Raw genomic sequence first — 24,376 nt, 5'->3', positions numbered from 1 at the left:
GCCTGCACCTGGGCTAATGTCAAAGATGAAACAAAGACAAGCTCAGGAAAAATGTCTAAAAGTATATAAAAATATTTATTCATTAGAAAACAAGGAGATTGGCAAACATTCTAGTGAAAGCAGCTCTACTCAGTTCAGTTAGGCTAGTTTAAGAGAAATGCCTTATATTATAAAGTGATTTATGTATTAAAAAACCAAGGAGAGAGGCAAATAAGTATTTTACAAGGGGAATGTTATTCACCCCACAAGACACCCTGCACAGCAGGGATGGGAACAGGCAAGCCGACCTTCTAGAACCTGTGCCTGTGAGTAGATGCTCGGCGGATGGGGGTGGTTTTCTTGGGTGTCACATCTTCTGTCAACTCGGCTGAAAGTTCTATTCCAAGAATTGGAGGAATGAGAAAAAGCTGAGTCACAAAGGTAGCGAACAATAGATCTCAGAGAACAAATGGGACAGGCCCAGACCATATCGCAGAAATAAAACCCGAACTGCACAGGGAGGAAGATGACCTCAGTGGGGAGTGGGTGGAGAGTCCACACAGCAGGACCCCATCAGAACCAGACCCCCACACCCCAAGCTGTGTTTCTTCTGGGCCGGCTGGGAGGGAGCACTGTACCTTCCTCACTGGACTCATCACTCGAGAAGACAATTCTGGGTTTCTTTTTTGTAACTCGCTGCTGGGTGTTTGGATGCCGATGGGCAGTACGGCGTGGCTCAGGCGTGACAAAGTCATTGTCTGAGGTTGCAGAGGCCAGATGCTGGTGCCTAGAGACTAGAAAAAGCAGAGGTCTGAGTCCAAAAGGAAAAAAAGGAACCCTCATCTGAGAGGAGGGCCAGAGCCTGGTCTCTCCACTGTGGAATTGCCTCACATACCCACGGATTGTTTCTTGGCTGATGGGGTTTTCTGGCTACCCCCTTGGCCAGTCTCCTCTATTGCATCCAACCCTCTTGTGTGACAGGCCCGAAGCTTCTGCTCAAATTCATCTATTATAGCCTGGAGGGAAAAAGAGATTAAGACCAAGCCTGGAAATAGTTATTTCTATGATTGAAAAGAAACAAGGCCATGAAAAGACAGTGAAAGCTTAAATGCATATTACTAAGTGAAAGAAGTCAGCCTGAGAAGGGTACATATTATATGATTACAACTATATGACAATCTGGAAAGGGTAAAACTGTGGAAACAGTAAAAAGATCAGTGGTTGCTCCCAGGGGTTGGGGAGGAGAAAGGGGTGAACAGGATTTTGGGGGCAGTGAAACTAGTCAGTAAGATACTATAATGGTGGACACAGCTCATTATACAACTGTCCAAAATCATAGAATGTACAGGAGCAAGAGTGAACCGCAATGTAAACTATGGATTTTGAGTGACAATGATGTATCCATGTAGGTTCGATTATAACAAATGTGCCACTCTGGTGGGGGATGTTGATAATGGGGAAGGCTGTGCATGTGTGGGGGCAGAGGGCACATGGGGGAATGCTCTACTTTCCAGTCAATCTTGCTTTGAACCTAAAACTGCTCTAAAAATAGTTCATTAAAAAAAAAGAAACAGAGGAACAGAATTGGAGACAGATCTGGTCTCAGGTCACTCTGGTTACGTGGTTGCAGTCCAGCTGGGGATATGTACGGCAGTAACATGGTGACTTCAAGAGCCCCCGAACACTGCAGACTGCATGAACTAATGCGAACCCAGCAGGCACTGCTCACCTTGCCATCAGGCTTGGCCCCGCGCCGCAGCTTGCCCACAACCAACAAAAAAGCACTGAAGATGGACACGTCTGACAATTTGTCTCCAAAGCAGTCAAAATTGTCCATCATCTTGCGGAGGCCTCGCTCTGTGAGGGGCAGCTGTGACACGCAGTAGGCCAGGTCTCGGTACTGTCGCTCAGTTCTGCAGATGGGAAAGGCTTTGTGAGGAGTAGCAAGACATACTGGGAGTGAAAGCTCAACCTCCCTCATCAGTTTCCCCTGCCCCGGGGACACTTCTTCCCGTGGGGCCCCCCTCTCAGCACAAAGAACCCTCCAGGAAGGCAGCGTACCGGGCTGTGCGGAACCGCTGACACAGCTTCTCCACCAGGCTCTCAGTCTGCTTGTCCTTGGTGATGTAGGAGAGCAGCTGCCTGCAGAGGTGGGGTGCTGATGTTCCATTGCCCAGGGCTGCTCTGAACCCACCCACTGCCACCAGTCCTGGACCCTCCTTCAGCACTAGGCCTCTTGCCTTAGTAGAAGACTCTTCCCTGCCATGGCCCATGCCTGCCTCTCTGAGGGCAGTTGCTCTCCTCTGCTTCCTCCTGCCTTCTCCCATACCCCAGACACAGGTCCACCCCACTCTCCTGAGGAATTTTTACTGTGAATAGAAATTCATAACAAAAACAGCTGCTAATCTAGTTGAATACTACTATGTACCTACCACCGTGTCAGGCACTTTATCTTATTGAATCTTATCAAGAACTAAGGGGCAAGTATTATTGGCCTTATTTTATACAGGAGAAAAAGACAGAGAGAGGTTAAGGTATTGCTGAAGGCCATACAGCTACAAGGTAGCAGAGTTGGAATTCACATATAGTCCTGTGCTGTATAATGACGTTTCGGTCAATGACTGACCACATGTGCCATGGTGGTCCCACAAGATTATAATGAACCAAAAAACTCCTATCACCTAGTGACATCGTAGCTGCTGTAACATCATTAGTGCAACACATTCCTCACATGTTCACGGTCATGCTGGTATAATCAAACCTACTGTGCTGCCAGTCATATACAAGTACAGCACACAGTTATGTTCAGTCCATAGTACTTGATAGTGATAATAAACGACTGTTACTGGTTTATGTATTTTCTATACTATACTTTTAATCATTATTTTAGAGTGTACTCTTTCTACTTATAAAAAATTTTCTGTAAAACCGTATGCTATGTTACTCCAGCAACAGCCTCATACACCTTGTGTTTACTGCATATCTTGATTGCATCATTTACTCTTGTGGCTGATTTATTCTCGTGTTGTTCTACACAGTAACATGCTATACAGGTCTGCAGCCTAGCAGCTGTAGGATATCCCATATAGCCTAGGTGTATGGTAGGCTAGACATCTAGGTTTGTGTAAGCGCACTGTTATTTATACAGCGATGAAATTGCCTAACAACACACTTCTCAGGTGTCCCTGTTGTCAAGCTGCACATGACTGCACAGATTTGATTGCTAAGTCTATGAAAAACATGCCCCAAGGCCCAGGGAATCATACTTCATGATGGTGTGAAAAGGCTCTTCCTCCACCCCTCCCTCGGGGTCTGACAGGCGGCTGATGATATCTGGAAGGAGATTATAGATTGCATTGCCCTGTAAGAGAAAATTATGTTACAGAGTGAGGTGACATGTGACCTACATGGCAGCAAACCCTGAGCTGTCTCTCTGCCTCTCACCTTGTGGGAGAGCTCATTGAAGAAGTTCTTGGCCAGGGCAGCAATCTGAGGCACGGGGTCAATAAGCAGCACAGCCATCTCGCTAACCTGCCCCTTCACCTTCACCATGTCCTTTAGGATCAGGTGGGTCATCACCAGCCCTGCTGTTTTCCGCACCTGTTGAGCTGGGTCCCGGAGGCTAGGAATAAAATCTCAAGTCATTGGGATCAGGACCAAGGGCTACACCCTGACAATGGCAGGAAAGGGCCTCAGCAGAAATCTACTACTCTTTCTTAATGTGCCATTCTAGAAGCAGTTAGAAAGTTATCTAGAGTTGAAAGCTGGGATTGAGGAAAGAGGCCAAGCTTTAGGCAGATGTTCATGGTAATGCTAAAGATTGGGGAAATACAGCTTTAGTGATTCTCATACTGACTTAACTAGACCCTCTCAGAGCCGGCACTGTGAGGGATCTCCTACCGAGCATATAGATGAGGTGTCCAAGGGTCCACCAGGTTGGGGAAACGGATGGTCAGATCCCCAATAGTGATCATGATGTTAGACCGGAGAATGGGGAGTGAGGACTTCTCTAGCATGGTGAACAGAAGACGAAGCTGGGAGTCACAGAAAGTGGAACTAAGGGCAAGGAGAGGATCATCAGGGAAATGATACCATCCCCATCATCCTTGAGCAGGCAGTACCAACCCCACGGCCTACCTGATCATGCAGAATTTGCCAAGGGTAAGTGACGCAGCTGCACAGAGTTCTGGGTTGCTATAGAGGCCAGGGTTGTTGCAGACTTTAAGCAGAAGTGGAACAAAGGCAGCCAGTATCTGTTTGCCTATCGGAAGAACACCTCTAGGTTTGGTACAGGTTATCTCATCTGGGGAGAAGATCACTCAGCAATTCTTCTTACCATTTAACAGTTCCATCTCACAGATGCTGCGAATTAGTTCTGCTTCTGTGTCATCAGCAGTGGCCCCGACCAGCCCTATCTCCTCCTCCATGGTGGTTTCGCTGCTTGCATTCTAATGGAAAAGAAGCCAGGGATCATGGGCGATCAGAGACAATAGTTTTGATTCCAGCCTATCCTTCATTTTGCATGAACAGATCTGAAGAAAGGCGAATTTTGCAAAACCATTCACGGAATTGGCAAATTTGTCTGCAGAGAAGGAGGACTCCTGAATTAAAGAGGAAAAGAACTAGGTCCCCTATATTTGTTTTTAAATTGCCAAAGCACATTCCTATTTGCCTTCTTAACTCATCTTCACAGAAGCATAACATTTCCTGTATATAGTAAATAGACAGATCATGCCAGACGATGGTTCGAGGTCATAGAGAAGGTCAGACCTCATCCCACTGCTGCAAGGCTCTGTGTCTATATGTCTGCAAGACATCACTGCCTCTAGTGGAGAGAACACAAGGTCTCTCCATCAGGTGGCAGGTCTGGTCACCAAGGCTGATGGGTGCGTGCATGTTCTAAAAAACGCTGCCTCAGGCAGAGCCTCTGTTCTATGCTGAGGTCCCTAACTAAATGCTCCCCATTTACCTAAAACCATGGTGATCATGGACAGACTGTTCCATCTTTGTTCTCACTAATCTTTCCCAGAATAGTAGCAGCAAGGGGGCGGAGTGCTGTCTTCATTTAATAGTAAGGAAGAAGCAGAGATCTTCAGAAGGAAATGTGAATGACCTGAGGTCATGAAACAAATCTGGGAACTGCTTGAGACAGGAACCCAAACGCCCAGGCACTCCATTCACCTTCTCCTTCGGCTCTTTAGTCTTATGCTCCTGTTCTTCCCGAAGAACTCTGCGCCGACAAAGCTCTCCACTCACTGCCTGTTCCAAATGTACCAGCTGCTGCAGAGCCACATCCCCAGCCAGGGACAGCAGGTTCATCAGCAGGAAAGTGGAGAGCATAGGGGTCTCCTCTGGACAGGAGAGGAAAGGCAGGGAGAAAAAGACATAATCGAGTCTCACAGGACTCTGCATCTTGTTTTCACTGATCGTTCCTTTGCTCGTGTGCTACATAAACTAGTGAAGCAGCAAGGGCTGGGAGTGTGGGAATGGTGGTGGGGAATGGCCCATCTTGAGTGACAAAAATGTGATAGTGGGCTGAGGGGGTCAGGAGTTATTGTAAGAAGTGGTGGGGGCAGTGGCTTCTGGTCTGGCAGGGAGAGCAGCAGAAGCTGGCTGTTGCCCACTGTGCCCATCGACCCTCTTGCCCACTTACTTGGGTCCTCCTGGGGGGTGCTCTTCTCCTCTAGCTTCTCCAGGGCCTGCTTTGCACATCCCTGCAATATCTGGGCACAGATCACATCAGGGCCTTCTGCCAGTTGGTATATGAGGGTCACAGCCACCTCTTTGAAGGGGATCCAGAGTGGGTCTGGGTGGGCAAAGCCTACAGAGAAGAAGAGAGAAGTTGCCCACTGCAGACGAAGGACCCAATTTTGCCCAAGGCCCTTCGTGATAGCTTACCTTTTATGACCGTCTCCCGTAGTCGCTCAAACAACCTGTGTTCCTGAGGCAGCCGGAAGGGAGGGTGACGTTTGCCCAGGGAAGGCTTTTGAGAACAGGAAAGACAGCACGTGGGTATGTGAGGGGTGGATAAGAGGACCCTCACTCTCCTTAGTTTGGACATAATCACCCCACATACCTTTCTCCTGTCAGAGATGTTGGCAATGGCATGGCACACCTGTTGGGCGAGCCTGTAGTCCTGTGGAAACTTCTCATCCAGCCCTATGTTCACCAGTGTGTCTAAGTTGCTTCCCACAATTTCTGGTTTTCCTCTAGGGGAAGGAAGCCACAGAATCAAAGCTAGTCATGGACATGATTCTGTGCGTGGGACAATGCCAAGGGAGGTAGGTACTATACCCAACACGGGGCTTAAAGAGCCTTGGAGCACTAGAGAGGCTCTGACACAGGGCCACCCCTTGGATTCCCTCTTTCTCCATTGACTCCACTATTTCTGCTAAGCAGGGGATACTGGTACTTTCGCTAGTTTATTTTCCATTTAGGTAGCCAACTCACACATAGGGCTCAGCTGGGCCTGACTACTATCACTGCAGAACAGGGAACCTTCCTTTCTTCTCTCATCCTACTGCCTGTCTGGATCTGAGCCTCACCGTGCCATCATCCCAAGAAGCATGACAGAGGAACAGCGCTCTAGAGGGGAGCAGGGGACCTTCTTGGTTGCCCGCTCCCAAAGCAGCTGGGTCACTGCTGGTTTCAATTCATTCTTCTGTACAAACTCGCAGAGCTGAAGAAAAAAGAAAAACGGCTCAGGTGAAAAAATAATTGCCCTGATCCTTAGTCTACTTCTCTGAAGAGAATATCGAGAACCTGAAGTGGTTCTCAATACTTAGAAATGAAAAAGGAAGAAGGCCAAAATGTAAAGTAGGGGTTTGGGGAGGTACTTCCATCTCTGCTACTTTTCAACTCTCACGCCTTCAAAACTACGTTTATTAAGATGACATACTGAAACTGACCTTGTTGAGTTCCATGTGGCTCTATAGTTCTGACTGCATTCTGGAGGTTTCTAGTAGGTTTTCTTGCTGTTACCACAAACTCAACATGTTTAAAATGGAAGCCATCAGCCCTCTTTGCCTTTTCATTTTGCCAATGGTATCAACACTCTTAGTCACATATGCTTAAAACTTCACAGTCACCTTATTTTTTATAAATCAGTCACTTAGTCCTATCTACTCTTCCTTTAAGATTTGTCTTCAATTAAGTACAATTCTATAACTTTCCTTCCCACCCCCAGAGTCTAGCCCCATCTTGTCACCGCACACCTACAGCAGCCTCTAGGGACCTTCCTGTCCCTAGCCTCTGCTCCAATCGACTTGTATGCTACTGCTGGATCAGTCTCTTCAACATTTATTTCATCATGCCACACTGTGTTTCATCATTTAGACACCTCTCTCCTTTGCCTACTATAGGGACTTGGACCAGTAGCTAGCCTATGAGATCTAAGGCCAGTCGCCACCATCAGGTACTTTTATTTTCCCCCGTGAGGAGAAAAATGTGGCTGGAGATAGTGTTCCTGGCCAGTGGAAGCTGGTGGTCAGCACTACCTCCACCTTTTGTCCCCATAATCCAAATGCTTTAGAGCAGATTTGCCTAAAATGTTGGGGTTCCTGGCTAACAAGGTTGAAAGGCATCCAGGGACCTTTACACTTTAGTTCCAACTCATATTCCCAGCTTTACTGTCTTTTCCAGATAACAATTTTGAGCCAGAACTCAATCTTGCTTATTCTACAACATAGGCTGTGCTCTTTCTTGGCTTTCTGTCTGAAATGTTTTCCCTTCTTTCTCGTATTCTCTAAATCCTACTCATCAAGACCCAGAGTTAAGTCCTACTACCTTTAGGAAGCTTTCCTTGATCATCTCACCTCACACTGCTCTCTTTCCCACTCTGTACTCATCAGTATAACATAAAGTTAAGAGTATATTTTCTGGAGCTCTTCTGCCTGAGTTTGAATCTCAAATGTTGCCACTAACTAGCTGTAAGTAGCTGAGTTCTTTAACTTCCCTGTTCCTCAGATTTCTCATTGTAGACTGTAGATAACAGTTACCTCATAGGGTTCTTGTAGGGACTAAAAACATTAATATGAGTAAAGTGCTAAGCACAGTGCCCGACATGTACAGTGTTATTATTCCATTACTACTGCTACTATGACCATCACTTGTGCCACTTATTCTGGCACTTAATTATCTATCTGCTGCATTGTCTGGTAAGTGTTTTGTGTTTTTTGGCTACCAATTAGACTGTTGATTCATTTTAAGTTGGAAACTTGTAAGCAAATAATCTTATCCTTCTTCGTGGGGCTGAGTAAATTGCTGAACACACAGTAATCGCTCACTAATACTTGTTGAATGACTAAAGAAAGAAGAAGTGAAGAGACTTACTATTTCCTCAAGACACTGAATGGTCCCAACTGAGGCATCCACTAGCAGCAAAGAGAGATTCTGAATCAAAGCCTGGGCCTTGGCTCTGTGGGAACAGCAAAAATCAGAGGTCATTAGAAGGCTGATACCTTGAACCTGGCGAACACGTGATTAGGGCTATCGCCCCACAATGTCAAATAACTATTTAGGATGGGTTTCACTGGAAATTCAGCCCTACCTTGAGCCCCATTATAGACCTACTGCCTATGGATTCAGAACTCCTTTAGAAGGATGCCCCCTCCCACCCCAATTTCTTCAGGAAATTAGAAACATCCTATGAGAAACTGACCTCAGAAAAGTCAGCAAAGGCTAGAGTACCCCATATACCTGGCAGAGTCCCCTTTGGGGTTGAGGTAAAGTTGGCGGTAGGCATTAAGCACAGCTTCCCGGACACCAGGTTCCTTAGACCAGATGAGAGGCAGAATGCGGCGAACCCCAAAGAGGGCCTGAGGTACCCCAAATTGGAATGCCATCACAAAGAATTCAATCACTTCCTGTACCACTGAGAGAATAGACACAAATGTCACCCATCTGCTTGGCAAAACTCCCCCAAACTCAAAGACAGAAACTTTGTTAATGTAGCAACATGCAAGTGGGGCCTTCCTCATTTTAGCAAGAACGTTGACTCCTTTAGTGCCCTATCGTGAAATACTATAGTCATTAAAAAATGGAAATAAGAATTCCTGTCTCTTAAAGGAACAGATAAGACATCAATAAAATATGGACAAGACTGGTTTTCCCAACCCCAAGACCCAGTCCTTATAGAAAGGGACTTTGGCACACCATACCTGTGGTCGTGTTTTCATACATCATCTTGCTGATGATGCCAATGGCCTCTGTAATCTTCAGAGAGAAGCCATAGGCATCCTGCAGGTACTGCACTAGCATCTCCTGCTTCACCAGTTCATCCCTTTCCCTGGATTTTTCAGGCTCTGACCCATTTGGCTTGTCTTCACAGTTAGTCTGTCCTGGGACCATGTGCTCTGCAGACCCCTGGGGATTCTTCTCCTGTGTGGAAGCTGCTGGGCCTAAGAGTTAGAGAATGTCTGAGATGGGGAAATCTAACAGCTATAAACTCTCTAGATTTTCCTTTCCACACACAAAAAAAGAAGGTATAAATTTAGAACCTATTCTAAAATATCTTGGTTCATTTCTCAAAGAAGATTTCTAAAGTCCTCTGTGGTTTGGAAATGCCCTTTCACACGCTGTGACTATCAATTTTGGGCTCATGGGCTGCTTCTATTTTCAAGCAGAAGCACTGCCAACTCCCTTCTGACCTCTTTCAGCACCAGGTTCTGTCAGCTAGGCCAGTGTCTGGCATAAAGTAAACGGTCCATAAAAACTAGTTGAAATGTTTTGTTTGTTGACTGAAGAAAAAAAGGAGTTACCTTTGAAGATAGTTCCTAAGAGATTCAGGAACCTGGTCTCCTCTAACCCCTCTGGGTCCATATGACAGAAGGGTTCCGACCCTTGGAAGTGGCCTATGGCTTCTCGAGTGAGAATAATGGCTTGCCTGAAAGAATATCAACCTGTTACCAATTCAGCACCCATAAAAGCATCACCACAACCTTAAAAAAAACCTGGCATACAAGAGTGTCACTGTAGCCTTTTATAAGGGAGTTTGCCTCATGATTCCTTCAAGCACTTAGACCTACTGCTACAAAGAAAAGGAACACTTCTTACGCTTGAAGGTTATAAAGCACCTACGAAGGGGTGGAGCTCAAACGCTTTTCCTGTGTCTAAAGTGACAAGGCTTAACTACAGTCTTCAAAATACTCAAATAAGGCTTTTAAATTTTAAAAATCACAAACCTATTCCAAACCTCTGTTTGAAAACTTTGCCAAGTGAAAGTTTAGAAAAAATAAACTTTCAATAACTGGTTAATTTACAGTATATCCATACGATGGCATTCGATGTAGCCATAAAAATTACTGAGGCAGTATTTATGTACAAATATTAAAAAAACCACTGACATACATAGTTAAATGAAAAAAGCAAGGTGGTAGATCAGCAGGTAGAGAATTCTATCACTTGCGTAAAAAGGGGGAACAAAAAGAACACATTTTTGGCTGTATGTCTACATAGTATCTCTAGAAAGATACTCAATAAACTATGAATGTTGCTTCCCTGTGGGACTAAAGGGGCTGGGAACAGGTTTGGAAGGGACTTTTCAGGCATCGTGTCCTTTTTGTAATTTAAAATTTTGTACCACATGATATATTGTCTAATTTTTAAAAAGGAAATTAAAAAATCTACTTTTAAATTTAAATTTCTGTTTAAAAAAACTTATCAAAGTTAAACTGTTAAAAAGTTATTTTGAAAAGTTTTGTTCTAATGTATGTTTAAATTTGTAATTGGAAGCAAACATCTCAGTTATTAAGACCTTAACCCATGAACGACTTCTGAGGATTTCTGAAGGAGGAGATGACATCTTTAAACGAGATGAAATATTTTTCTAACTGATAGAAGGAGAAAATACTACTAGCATGCTTATAGGCAGAAGAAGCAGTCATAAAACTGTAGTCTCTGTTTATGCTTAGTAAAGAGAGACACCAGAGAGACAAAAGGGAGAGCAAACTAGTCACATTCTATTGATATTTGGCCTTTTCTGAACAGCTTAATTAGGTAAAAAGTAAATAAATAACCGGCTGAGGTCTAAGAATACTTGATGACAGCTCTAAGGGCTTTTTTTTTGCTAAGCCGCTCCAAAGTTCTGGAGTCACAAAAACACCGGAGAAATCTTTTCTCTAACTTCAGGATTCATATTAGGTTGATTTAAAGATTAAGGTAGGATTAAGCAGGTTTGATATTATTAGCTCACAGAATTTAGAATTAAAAAGACATTAGAAATCATATGACCTAATCAACTTATTTTACAAATAATGAAACCGAGGCCTAGAAAGTTTAAGCAATTTCCTTAATATACAACTAGAGTTGTAATATACACTTATAGGCTTTCTCCTTCAAAGAAAGGAGGACTTTTGCTATATTTAATATAATTTTTACATGTACTTGTTTTAGCAGCTTCTTTAAACATTTGTAAAAGTAAAAAAGCATGCTTAATTGTGGACTATGCCTTTGGCATAAATCTGGTGTTCAGATCACTACTACAATGAAAACACCTACCATCATCTGATGGCAGCATATTCTAAGTGCAGTTCATTTGAAAGAAATATTGTTTCTCAAAGGTTAAACTCTAAACCGAAACAGGTCATTAGAGAATACCTCATTCTTTCACATACTTGTAACTAGCTTTAGCAAGCAACCGACGGATGCGCCCTTTCACCTCTTCAGTGGTCTCTGTAGTAGCCATTTCCTCAGCAATCTCTTCTTCTTCCTGAGGAAGTTTTCGCAGCTGTTGCAGGGTAGACTTTAACTCTGGCAGCATGGCTTCCCACTCCTCCTCTGGGTCCAGCACTGCAGCTGAATGAGAAAGTCTCACTTAGACTCTTTCACTGGAGTTTCTGCTGCAGGAAGAAGACGGTCTGGGGAGGGGACTCCTATGCAGTAACTACTTACAAGCAGCTGAAGCTTGCCTCTTGGCTCTCATCTCTTGTAATTTCTGGGTTTCCTTCTGCAGTGGTCCAGCAAGGTCAGTATCACTAAGCTATCAAGGTAAGATGAGTATCAGGGTCACTAAATCTCCTAATTTTATCCCTGTTTCCATTTAGTTCCTCTCTCTTGGGTGGTCTAAGCCTACTTACCTTGCAGGAAAAGGGATTATTGGCAAGAAAACTGGCCAGCAGTTGGATGGCATTTTTACATACTAGCACTGACTTGTCTGCCAGACGTCCCACTGCTAAGGTCACCACTGCCTGGAAACGTGTCAGGGGGAGAGCCTATGTGGGATAGAAAAAAGATCAACTTACATCCCACATCATCCTTTCTGCTCAAGATGATCTTAAAGTAAACTCTAAATGAGCTACCCATTCATTCTAAAGAAGCTTTTCCTTGGGATAAAAAATAGTGAAGGTGCACCTTTTGTAGTGGTTAAGGCGCAGCATAGTCCTTAAATGGAGCCAGCCATCCTTGCCCTTGATAGAGGAGGACCTTTATTACTGGTAATAACAACCCGAACTCTAGACTCTTCTTTGGAACAGTTTTCTCTGACACTGGATTCTACTTTCCTTCAGCCTACACATAGAGAAGTACCATATGTCTTTATCATGTAGAAGGCTGATCACCTTCTGCTGGACAATTCGGGTGAAGAGCTGCAAAACACGGCTCCGCACAAAGGAATTAACATCGTGGCCATGGGCTTGCATGGTGTCCAAGAACTGGTCTCTGGTATCTCGGGCTGCTTCCTCCAGCTGATCGCCATTCAGAACCTGCAGTACCATCTCTGCCATGGCTGCGAGCACAGCATTGCGCATCATGTAATTCTGAGAGAGAAGCGAAGTTGATATGAACCTCTGTACCCCAATACTAACTCTCCTTTCCCTACATTCTTATGCCTATCCAGGCACAACAAAAGGGCAAGGCCTTTAGTCAAGGTTAAGCTTGCTTGTCTTGCTATTAACTCTTTCTGGTCAACTCTCTGAGGTCGCTGGAAAAAGGTGAATCCCAGAGGAACCTTGTTTGCTCAGGGGAGAATGTAGGGATAAAATAAATAGAGCCCAAAACCATTTTCCCCATTAGGCTCACCAAGTAATCATGGTGGCACTGAATTTGAAATCGTATCTATTCACTGATATACATTTGAAAAACATTAATTACTACCTTTTGCCTGAGGTCTCAATGCCTTTGATCCTTGCTAATAAGCACCCCCTTTCTCTCCCACTCCCCTATTTTATGACAGACAATGAGACACAGAGAAGCAAACGTTAGTCCCAGGGTACCAATGAAGTCCATTACAGAGTCTGGTGGAGAACAGGGTTTGGCTTTTTTTCGAGGCCAAGAGAATTGGGTCTTGCACAAGAAGTTAAAGTAAATTAGATGAACGAGTGGAGAGTCTTTGTCCTCAATATTCACCTAGGAGTGCCTTGCAACAGTTTGGGAAATGGCTAGATTAGCATTCGAAGAGATAATTGAGAGAGATGACATGGGTTGATTTGAGAAAACTTATTGTATAGAGAAAGCAAGGCAAGTCAGGTGGTAGGAAGAAGCTTCATCCTGAGAAATGGATGGGACTCAGAATCACTGCTGGGTCACTCTCACTAGACTTAAACTGTGATACTGTCATTTCCCCTAGCAGACCTGGATAAAACCAACTTGACGCTGAAATAAACTTCATCTGCTTCTCTATAGGAAGGAACTGCCACAGTGATAAGACTAGACAATTTGACTTCATGTGAAAGCTACCTCTTAAGAAATAACCTTTCCACAATGGAATTAAAACTCCCAGAAAAACCTGAGATCCCCAGGGTACCACCTACCTCTCCATCCAGATGATCTACCAAAATGCACATGCTGGACATCAGGATGGCTGGGACACGTTCTGCCAGTTCTGTCAGGAAGGCTGCAAAGCCCTTTGCCCCTGAAGAGTCCCGACTCAGCTCCTGGGGACATTTCTGTCCAATCTCTCTATGCAGGGAAGAAAACACAGCCACAGCAAGATAATTCAGTTCCAAGTAAGAGAAGACTGATATTTAATCGCTGAATAAATCTAGTGTTGCAGAGAATATATTGTATTTCTAATCTTTATCTTCTCCCTAAGAAATGAGAATTAGAAACTTAGAGAAGGGAGAGTTAGTTACCTTACAATCTCCCCCACTATGCTCTTCATTCCATAATCAGTTGCCCAGAGACTCACAGCCGCCACCAGTACAGGTGCCAGGTGTTCAAAGTGCTGCAGCATCTGGATGATCTTCACAGTGGCACCTGTGGAAGTATTAAACATGAGCAATTATGGGAAGAATGAAAAAGGTGGGGCAAAGTGGAGGGCTAACTTACTGAGCAAATGGTTATAACGTGTCAAGGCTACACCAAGCAGGTGTGTTATGGCCTCCCGGGTGGCGCGGTTCTTCTGGTGACTGATGGTGGGGTTCTCCAGGAGGCGGTAGCAGCAACCAGTAACCAAACTGAGAAGGAAGAAAGCGAGATGATGAAATCAGCTATCTGGATGCAATTATATTGGGGTTCGGCCTCAGTCTTTCTCTCTCTGCTGCCTCCAAAGTCAGGGTCTGCTAGTTTACTTCATTCTATCTACCACCTTCTACATCAAGTTGCTTTGCTTTGCTGATCCCAGATAGTTACATGGTCCTTCAGAATTACCAGCTTTCAACTAATTATGATGCCTATACAGAACTTGAATATATGGTAAAAGATAGGACAAAGTCACCAATGACTTCTCATTGTTAAATAAACTGGTTAATTCAGTCTCATCCATATGGACTTTCAGCTCCATCTGATATAGTTGATCACTCCTTTCTTCTTGAAATATGCTCCATTTGGCTTCCAGAATACCAGACTGCCTTCTCAGTTTCTTTGGCTGGTTCTTCCTCATCATCTCACCCTTCTAGTGCTAGGGTACCCCAGGGTACTTGGATTTCTATGCCTTTCTAGCTACTTGCTGATTTAGTAATCTCATTCAGTCTCATGGCTATAATTACCATTTATATAAATACACTATATTCCTAAATGTTTATCTATAGGCCAGACCTCTCCCCTGTACTTGATTTGTACATTCTAATCTGACATTAACTGGATGTGTAATAAGCTCCTCAAACTTTGTATGTCTGAAACAGAGCTTCTAACCGCCGCCTAAAACACGTCCCCACAGCCTTCTTCATATTTTAGTTCCAGGCAACTCCATTCTTCCAAGTGCTCAGGCCAAACTCTGGGTAAGTCATCCTTGACTGCACTCTCCCTCAAACCTCACACGTCTGTCATCTCCTCCTGTAAGCTCTACCTTAAGAAAAAAAGTACAGACTCCAACCATTCCTCCCCATCTCCACTGCAACTCTTTGGTTTAAGTTACTGTTATCTCTTGCGCAAGTTACTGCAACAGCCTCCTAACTGGTCTCTCACTTCCCTCTTTTCTTTCCACAGTCTGTTTCAACACATCAAGCCAGGATGATCCTGTTAAAGTACAAGTCAGACCATCTACTGCCCTGCTTGGAACCCGAGTGGCCCCATCTCACTCTGAGAAAATGTGAGTTGCCATGATGGCGTATAAGGATCCGCACAGTTTGGCTCCCACTGACCCCTGCTCCTGACCTCATAGCCTCCTCTCTCTCTCACCCTCTCTCAGCTGCCATCTCTCTGGCCTAATTACATGTCAGACATACTCCCTCCTCAGGGTCTCTGCACTTGCTATTCTCTTTCTTTACCTTGCTCTTCCTCCAGATAGTCTCAAGGCTCTGATTATCTCCTTTGGGTCTTTGCTCAAATGTCACTGACTCAAAGAAGTCTTGCTAGAATGGCTGATTTAAAAATCACAACCCTCCTTCAGAGATAACACAGAACAAACTGATGATTGCAGGGTGTGAGGGAGGTTGGGGGGCTGGGTGAAAAAGGTGATGGGATTAAGAAGTACAAATTAGCAGCTACAAAATAGTCACAAGGATGTGAAGTACGGCACAGGAAATATAGTCAATGATATTGTAATAACTATATATGGTGTCAGGTGGATATTAGGCTTGCCAAGGGGATCACTTCGTAAGTTAATAAATGTCTAACCACTATGCTGTATATCTGAAACTAATATAATATTGAATGTTGACTGCAATAGAAAAATAAAAATAAAAAAATAAAATCACAACCCTCTTGCATCAAACTTCTCATCCCCCCTGTATTTCTCTACAGTAATAAACTATAAAACATATTTTACTTATTTTAAAAATTGGCTTCTGCTCTATAATATAAACTCTTTTGTTTCCAGTGCTTATTATGATACCAGCCACACACCTAGGAGATTCTCATAAATACTGTTACATGAATTAATAAATGGGCATTAAAGATAAGAAATTCACAGCAGTTTCTAACATTATTATTTACTTCCTAATAACTTAACATTATGAATATACTTCTATGTATTACAGATAGAACTGAAGCATGAAACAAAGTATTTAAAGGCAGATATAACAACAGAGCCTTCATTCTTCATGGTTAAATATTATTTGTAGTCATTTTAACTGCCAACCTGACAAATTCCTCTTCAATTACTGAGTGGTTCCACAAGTGACGAATGTCCAACTGGAGCATCTGTGTTAAAAGCTGAAGAATTGGTCGCCTCTCCTCCTCCCAGTCAAAGCCGTGGGCTGCCTTGGCCCGGGCTTTCTTACCCTAAAAAAAAATATCATGTATACACTTACGAAAAATAGAGAGTGAAGATCTGCTAGTCTGAACTATCCAGCATTGAGACAAGGTAGAAGGTAATACAAGAGTATTACAAGTTCCAAAATATGAAAGAGCTGCTTATCAGGTAAGGAAATGTTGTGATACTTTTGAGCACTCCCTTATAAACAGAAAGGAGTCTCAGAATCATTCACTGGATTCCCTTCTTTCCATTAATTCCCCTAATCCTCCAGGCCCCATATGAAGTGAGCCTGGAACTCCAAGTTACCTTCCCACCAAGGTCCAGGTCCATGAGACTTGTCTGGCAGGTCTCAAAGGATTCCAAGAGGCGTATCAGAGCATAGCAGTTCATTTTGAGGGCATTGAGGTGGGCACTTCTATCTGATACGCTCAAAGTTGCATCATTCAGGATGGCTGGAAGTTCCTGGGAATGGCGGGATACCACTGCGAGGGGCAGAATTTGAAGTCGGTTCATTCACTTTCCTCATAAACCCCAACTTTAAAGTATACCGGCACTTGCAACCATCAGATTACCAAAGATCTGTGTTTCATCTCTCAGTGGCTACGATACAAGCTAAGTCCTTTAGGACCCCTGACCCTGATACTGTGAACATGTCCTGTCCCTACTCTCTCATTCCAGTTACCACAATTTCTCCCTGGCAACTGGAAGAATCACCTCTATTAAAGAGAGGTAGTTCAAAAGCAGGGAGAATTTCTTGTTGGTCTGCCCTTACAGTGAACACACATAACTCTGTGTTGACCACCAAGATTACAGACCTTAATAGATCAAAGGTCCCTGGACTTAGCCAAACCAACTGAATCACCACAGCCTTGATATCATCATGTGGCTGACAAAATCTAGTAAACAAACAAACAACGACAAACACCTTCCACCCCCTACCCCCTGACCCATAAACACCTTTTATCAGGAATTCCAGAGTATCTTCCTTGAGGCCAGGATCTATACTTCGAAAGTGACTATGAGGGAAAGAAAGTGTAGGGGGTGAGAAAGGAACCTGCAGAGCCAGCCCATTCTAACAGATCAGATCTAATTTGAAGAATCTAATGGTTAAAAATACATGTGAAATTGCTTAGCTGAATAAATACGGTGGCAAGTTGGAGTAAAATGCTCACCAGTAGAGATATCAGAACCCAGAACCATTTATCAGTGAACTATAATTTGGAATTTCAGGACTAACATGCAAAGTTAGAACAAATAGCCACCAGTTCTGTTTAAAGTACCAACCAGTATTTCACTTACTATAAAATGCTGTAGACAGTATCAAAGTGCTCCAGCATAGCCAGGGGCCCTTGAGCTCGGAAGGCAGCCTGAAATGCTATACAGATGAAAGGAAATGATTAATACAGAGGGGAGAGGCCTTTTTGGTAAATTCTATTCATGACAGAAAATCAAGTTAATTGCTTTTATTGATAGAATCACCAAAGGAATAGTTCATTTCAGTATAACCTATTATAATATCTTACATTTTGTCCTGTTTTTCAAGTAAAGCCTTACTTGAGCTTCACATCTCTGAGCTAGACAGAGCAGATAGTATTATGTCTATTTTTATGGGAAAAACAAATTGTCAGAGTAGTTATGTGACTTATCCAAATTACAGTTGTTGGTACTGACCACAAACTCAGGATCTTTATTTCTTTTAAATTTTTTAAATTTTCTTTTAAATTACGAAATTAAATTTTCTTTTAAAATTTTCTTTTAAATTACGAAAGTGGCAAAACCAGTATAGTTCCTGTACTTTTCTCAGGTAATGTTAACATCTTATAAAACACAGTACAAGGACTTATTCTAAACCAAGAGATTCGTATTAATTTAACGCTATTAACTAATCTACAGACTTTATTTGAATGTTACCAGCTGTTCTATTTATGTCCATTTTCTGGTCCAGGGTCCAATCTAGGATACCACAATGCATTCAGTTGTAGTGTCTCCTTAGTCTCCTCTGATCTTTTTCTTTTATGATTTCGATGCTTTTGAAGTGTACTAGCCAGTTATTCTGTAGAATGTCCCTCAGTGTGGGTCTGTCTGATATTTTCTCATGATTAGATTGAGGTTATACATTTTTGGCAAATTATCATGGAAGGGAGGTTGGGTCCTTTAGATACATCATACCAAGAAGAACATGATGTTCGTCTTATTACTGGTCATGTCTATTTTGATCACTTGGTAGTGTTTGCTAGGTGTCCCTACTGTAAAGTTACTATTTTGCCCTTTGCAATTAATAAGTATCTTGCAGGGAGATACTTTGAACCTATGTAAACATCCTATTTCTCATCATGTTTGCCCACTAATCTAAGCATCTATTGATTCTTTCCTGCCATAATTATTACTATGGTATTTACTAAATGGTGACTTTTCTATCTTCATCATTCCTTCTACATTTACTAATGGGTATGCCACTATAAGATGAGCTGTCTCTTTCCCCTCATTAATTTATTCAATTATGTATTTATACCAGAGTGGATTCATGGATATTTCTTTTATTCTGTGTTCATTCCCATTAATACTTATTTGGTTGCTCAAATTGTCCAAAACTTGACCACTGGGAGTTCCTTCAACTTGGCCCATGTCCTTCTGACATGCCCCCTTCACTCGTGCTCTCTTACTTTCTTGTACTACAAGATGTTCCAGCTTATCTCGTACTCTCCCTGGCCCTGTCCTGGCATCAGATTCTCAATAGAGTCCTGTTTCATTTTCTGGGAGAATGATATGTAGAAACCATGTTCTAGGCACTATTTAGGCTCACTACTATAGGAGTATATCATTGTTTTTAGGCCCTCTCAGTAGAGAAAATGTATAAATGTATGTATGTACACACATACACTCACACCCTATATCTATTTTTATCTCTGTATATATTAAACACAAGAGTTCATTTATGTTTTTGCTTAATCCTAGTATACACATAAAGCAGTTTCAGGATTGCTAACCCACACACCTATAAAAAATAAATTTACTAACTAGTTTATAATAATTGTGCAAAGTTCTTTTGTATATAGTATATAGTGAAAATAAGCTTTTCAAAGTTACTTAGATTAGTTTCTTCTCCACTCTTTCAGTGTGATTATGTCAATCATTTGTAATACTTATTTAGGTTCATTCGTAATACTTATTTAGGTTCATTTGTTACTACTTATTTTACATTTTGAAAACCCAGCATCTTTTGATTCTTGAATTCAATGTTCTTTTCATCCTGATTGTATTGCTTCTAGATAAAAACTTTAGCATAAAGGGCTGTAGAATCTAGTTATGTCTAACAGCATGCAGGAGTGGCAGGGCTGTATGGGAGTGATATCATTTTTGAACCAAGTTGTATACATAGCTCTTTCTGTGATGGAAAAAATTCCACTAAACTCTTCTTTTCTTCAATATTGGGTTGCTTTGCCTAGAAAATAAAGCTTGAGCTTCGTACTGCATTACCACTTTAAACTTATGATTTAGGATTTTCTGGTAAGCCTATTACAAATTCCCAGGTCTATTCATTTTCTTCTAAGCAATTATTTTACATCTTTCCTCACATCAAGACCTTCTTCCCCAACTCACTCTCAGTTAAAGTTTCACTACCTATCTCCCTGAGAAAATGGAATGGAAAAGAAAAAATCTTGCAGTTGCCCTAAGCTCTGTACTTACCTGCCATAACTGAATCTGTGCTTGTAGACTCTGCCTTCTCTTTTGATACTGTAGATAAATTGTCCATGCTCTAATAAAACCATTGCCTCCCCCTGTGTACCAAATCACATACTCTCTTACCTACTAAAGGATATTGCTCTAACAATGGTTTCTTTCTTCTCCTTCATGTATCATCAGCTTTTCCCTTTCTCTGATTATTCCCATTCAGCATATAGACATGTAATGCTGCCCATCTTACAAAAAGAATCCCCCCTTGACTTAACCTCCTACTCTAGCTACCACTCCATTTCTCTGCTATTCCTTAAAGCAAAACAACCAGAAAGTGTTATCTAAGCTCACCATCTTTAACCTCTTTCCTCCCATTTTCTCATAAGCCTATGCCAATCAGGGTTTTGCCCCCAACATTACTCTGAAAAAGCTTTTTCAAGGTTACCAGCAATTTCCACATTGCTAAATCCAGTAATTAATTTGCAGTTGATCTCGCCTTTCCCTTCTGAAATATTCTCTTAATTTAGCTCCCATTTAGCACCTTCATTAACTTTTTGCCTCAATGGCTGGTCCTCAGTTTCTTCTACTGGCTCTTTTTCATCTCTCCAACCTCTAAATATTGGACTGTCTCAGGTCTTAGGACTTTAAATTGCTTTTGTTCTCCACCCACATTCACTCCAATCTCATGGCTCCATACCCTCTACAGGCTGAATAATAAATCCCAAATATCTTTAGGTGGGACTTCTCCCCTGAACTTCACGATGAAATAACCAAGTCTAAAACTGGCTCCTCTCATATTTTACCTAACTTCTGTAAATGACAACTCCATTCTTCTAGTTGCTCAAGTCAGCTAGTGATTCTTTTGAAAGGTTAAACCATGTCACTCCTGTGCTCAGAACCCAATGGTTTTCAGACTCACTCACACTAAAGTCTTGACCATGACCTATACGACTGAAGACCAGTGCTTCTCCAACTTAAATGTGCATTTGATTTACCTGGAGATCTTCTTAAAAAACAAATTTTCTGATTCCACAGTTCTGGGATGGGTCTTCATCCTGCATTTCTAATATATTCCTAAATCTTGATACTAACACTGCTGGTCTTGAAAACCAAACTTTGAAGAACAAGACTCTAGAATAATCTACTACTTCCCACCCGACCTTTTTTCCTAGCTTACTCCATTCCAACCACACTGGCATTTTCTTACCTTAGGGCCTTGGCACTGGCTTTTCCATCTGTTTGGAATGCCCTTCTTTGAGAACCTGCATAGGTCACTTCTTCACCTTTGAGGTTTCTGCTCGAATGTCACCTATCAGCAAGCCTCTGATCATCCAACATAAAATACCAGTCCCTACTCAGGCACACTGTATCTTTTTATCTTGCTTTATTTTTCTTGTTGGCACTTACAACCATCTGAGATACTCCATATTTATTTATTACTTGTTGAGAATCTTGAGAGAACTTTGTCATCTTGTTTGTTTTCTTTACTCTTGTATTGCCAGTGCCTAGAACAGTGCCTGGCACATAACATAGCAACATATACTTGAATAAATTAAATAAACTGATTTTGTATATTTATAGTAGAACTTTGTATTTAGGGTTCAAACACCAAAAGCAATCCAACTGTTATATATATGTAAAAAAGGACTCTTATAGAGAGTGGTCATCCATTTGAAGAAATAACACATTATAATAACTGAAGAACAGTTTGCTACAGTGTGCAGCATGTGCAACTGGTGACACATATATCCACACAATATGGAGAGAATAGTCTATCTCTGGACACTGTTGGTTGGCCACCCATCAGTTGACCTCCACACTCCACTTACTCCTTGTTTACCAGATGGTGATATGTCCAGGTTTAGGGAGGTGCCTAAGTAATAGTCCTAGTCAATTTAGCCAATCTGGGTAATTCCATTTCCTTTATTACTAATTAGTTAGGGAAAGAGTGCATGATCCGATTCTGGCTAAATCTGTTAGGAAGCTTCTGGTAGAATTTAAAAAAAAAAAAAGACGAAAAGAAAAAGCACAAGATAGAAAATCTCCTTTTCTACTTCTGGACATAAGAGAAAGGAGCCTGGCACCCATGATGGGGAGGCCATGAAAAGATAAGATGGGGACACATTATCAAGCTGCTGTATTAACTGACCTTTCTTGTTGTAAGAGATAATAAATGAAGTAGGTTAGTATTCCCATTATTACATGTGAGGAAACTGAGGTACAGAGAGAATAAGTAACTTGTCCAAGGTCAGAGTGGTAGAGTCAGGATTCAAATTCAGGCAGCTAGTCTCCAGAGTCTAAATTTCTGTTCTGTCTACCTCTCCAAAGCAATCTGATAGAAGATCACTTCCAGTAAGTACAATGACATTATGGGGTCTTGTTTGATAATGCATAAATTAACCTTGGTCATCGCAGGTTTCAATGGATAACTGCACTGCACATATATTGTACAGTGTTGCAGCTGTATTATATTTTTTTCCATTATTGCACACTCTTGGAAACAACAATTCTAGATTTGTTGTTTCTTGAAACAGGTCAGGTAAAGTCCCAGACATTCTGAGAAAGCTATCTTCTCCTGTAGCTCTTAAATCCACCAGAATTTTATTTTGGCATATGGTAAGAGGTGAAGATCTAGAATAATTTTTTCCCATATACACCTGGACTGTTTAATGAACAACCGAGATAAGGTGGTCCATGAGTGCACTCTTCCTGTAACATATCCCAGGTATGCTAGGGAGAAAACAGTATAAAACAGGAAAGACATGTTCCTTGCCCTCACTGAATTTAGTGATGTAGTGGAACAGACGGAAATATAATTACACTTGGGATGGCTGTTTTGAAGTGCTAGGCACAGTGGCAGCTATGGAGTCTTACCTCTAAGCTGTGATGGAAGATTTCTGATGGGCAGTACCTCTTGCACAACATACTGATTCACTCCTCCACTTTTCAACAATTCCTCTGGGGTTAAGGGCAGATGGAACTCACACAACCCGGGAGACATCCTTCTTCCACTGGCTCTCAGGGCTGGAAATCGAACAGCAAATATGTCAGGGTCTGTATCTAAGGCCTGTCTTTTCTTCTGGTTCTATTATCCATCCCCCACCCGCAATATATAATGCTTTTTAGTCTTACATCAAGCTGATAAAATTACCTTAAAGACTGTGAGATCAATCCTGGACTAAAATCTAATTTTAGTAATGACTCTACCGCTTGGTCATGTCACCCCCTAGGCCACATCTGTACAACAGGGTTACGTCTGATCACAAAGTTGCTCTGAGGTTCAAATGAGTTAAGGGGTATAAAAGTGTTTAAAGAACTTTAAAGTGGCATGTCAATGCGTTATGTTCGCATTATTATTTCCGTTTTTATGGGCAAAGCTTCTTAAGTAGAATGTCTCCCTTGAGACTAGAACTGTGGCGTGGCATGGGCTAGTGGGTTTCCAGGCTCCAGAATAGGAGAGCATTAACATTTACTACCTGTTTACTGCGTGTTAGGTTCTGTTAGGCTATTTGCATAGATCATATATGATTTGATTTTCCAAATCCCAATCTCATATAGTGTATAACACAGCCCAATCTACAGATGAGAAAATTGAGGCTAAAAAAGCTTAAGCGATTTGCCCAAATTCCATAGCGGACCTATCAGACTTACTGTTTCTACCACATCGTGCCCCAAGGATATATCCATTAGACTTCTCTGCCTATCGTACGCTGCCTAATATTACTCCGTACCCGGTTTTCCCAGCCTTCATTCCCTGCTCTCCATTAACACCACACCTTACCTGAAAACCTCACCCGCCGTTCCGCGGACTCAGGATGTGGGGCTGAAATGAAGGAAAAAACAGGGCGTGCACAGTGGCACCAATCAGCGAGGCAGCACTTAAGCGGGCAGAGAAACCAGCCAATCGCCGGCAGGCAGAGGCAAAAACCTGCCTCTGAACCGGGCACCGCGCGGGCAGAGCCACAAACATAGAGTTCAAATCTCAACGGCCGCAAGGGGGCCAATCGGGACGCTCGCTGCAGATACCGGCCAGTCACATCGCGGGAGCCGGGACCACACCACCCGGGGCGGGGCGGGGCTGAGATTCAGGCTCCCGCCTCTTATTACCTCGTCCTCCTTAGCCCGAGTCGGTAGAGAGGACGTCGCAGCCAG

The 24,376-nt window shown here is 42.5% G+C and overlaps 1 protein-coding gene and 1 non-coding gene across 3 annotated transcripts; both read right to left on the bottom strand.

The window, feature by feature from the left end:
* Nucleotides 1-56: 56 nt before the first annotated feature.
* Nucleotides 57-24,035, bottom strand: NCAPD2 (non-SMC condensin I complex subunit D2). 2 transcript variants are annotated; one of them, XM_039874139.1, is made up of 32 exons: nucleotides 24,006-24,035; nucleotides 23,099-23,248; nucleotides 17,849-17,924; nucleotides 17,507-17,565; nucleotides 16,856-17,031; nucleotides 16,433-16,575; nucleotides 14,242-14,369; nucleotides 14,046-14,169; nucleotides 13,725-13,872; nucleotides 12,534-12,731; nucleotides 12,054-12,188; nucleotides 11,869-11,956; nucleotides 11,592-11,772; nucleotides 9,738-9,862; nucleotides 9,138-9,377; nucleotides 8,677-8,851; nucleotides 8,311-8,395; nucleotides 6,525-6,658; nucleotides 6,056-6,188; nucleotides 5,878-5,962; nucleotides 5,633-5,800; nucleotides 5,161-5,330; nucleotides 4,316-4,427; nucleotides 4,117-4,240; nucleotides 3,880-4,035; nucleotides 3,424-3,601; nucleotides 3,246-3,340; nucleotides 2,041-2,121; nucleotides 1,709-1,892; nucleotides 875-995; nucleotides 618-773; nucleotides 57-376 (listed from the first exon to the last, which is right to left on the bottom strand). In XM_039874139.1, exons 2-32 carry the CDS (start codon nucleotides 23,223-23,225, stop codon nucleotides 291-293), a joined length of 4,191 nt encoding a protein of 1,396 aa, XP_039730073.1. In that variant the 5' UTR covers nucleotides 23,226-23,248; nucleotides 24,006-24,035; the 3' UTR covers nucleotides 57-290. The 2 variants fall into 2 exon arrangements, with proteins under 2 accessions (XP_039730073.1, XP_039730074.1); XM_039874140.1 differs by lacking the exon at nucleotides 24,006-24,035 and adding an exon at nucleotides 23,876-23,894.
* Nucleotides 17,108-17,436, bottom strand: LOC120611778 (small nucleolar RNA U85). Its single transcript, XR_005655292.1, has one exon. It is a non-coding gene; the product is annotated as a small nucleolar RNA U85 (small nucleolar RNA).
* Nucleotides 24,036-24,376: the final 341 nt, after the last annotated feature.

Source organism: Pteropus medius, unplaced genomic scaffold (genome assembly GCF_902729225.1).
Source record: "Pteropus medius unplaced genomic scaffold, Ma_sr-lr_union100, whole genome shotgun sequence".
Taxonomy (NCBI): Eukaryota; Metazoa; Chordata; class Mammalia; order Chiroptera; family Pteropodidae; genus Pteropus; species Pteropus medius.
The sequence above is the reverse complement of the archived record's forward strand: the minus strand, read 5'-3'. Positions and strand labels throughout refer to the sequence as shown.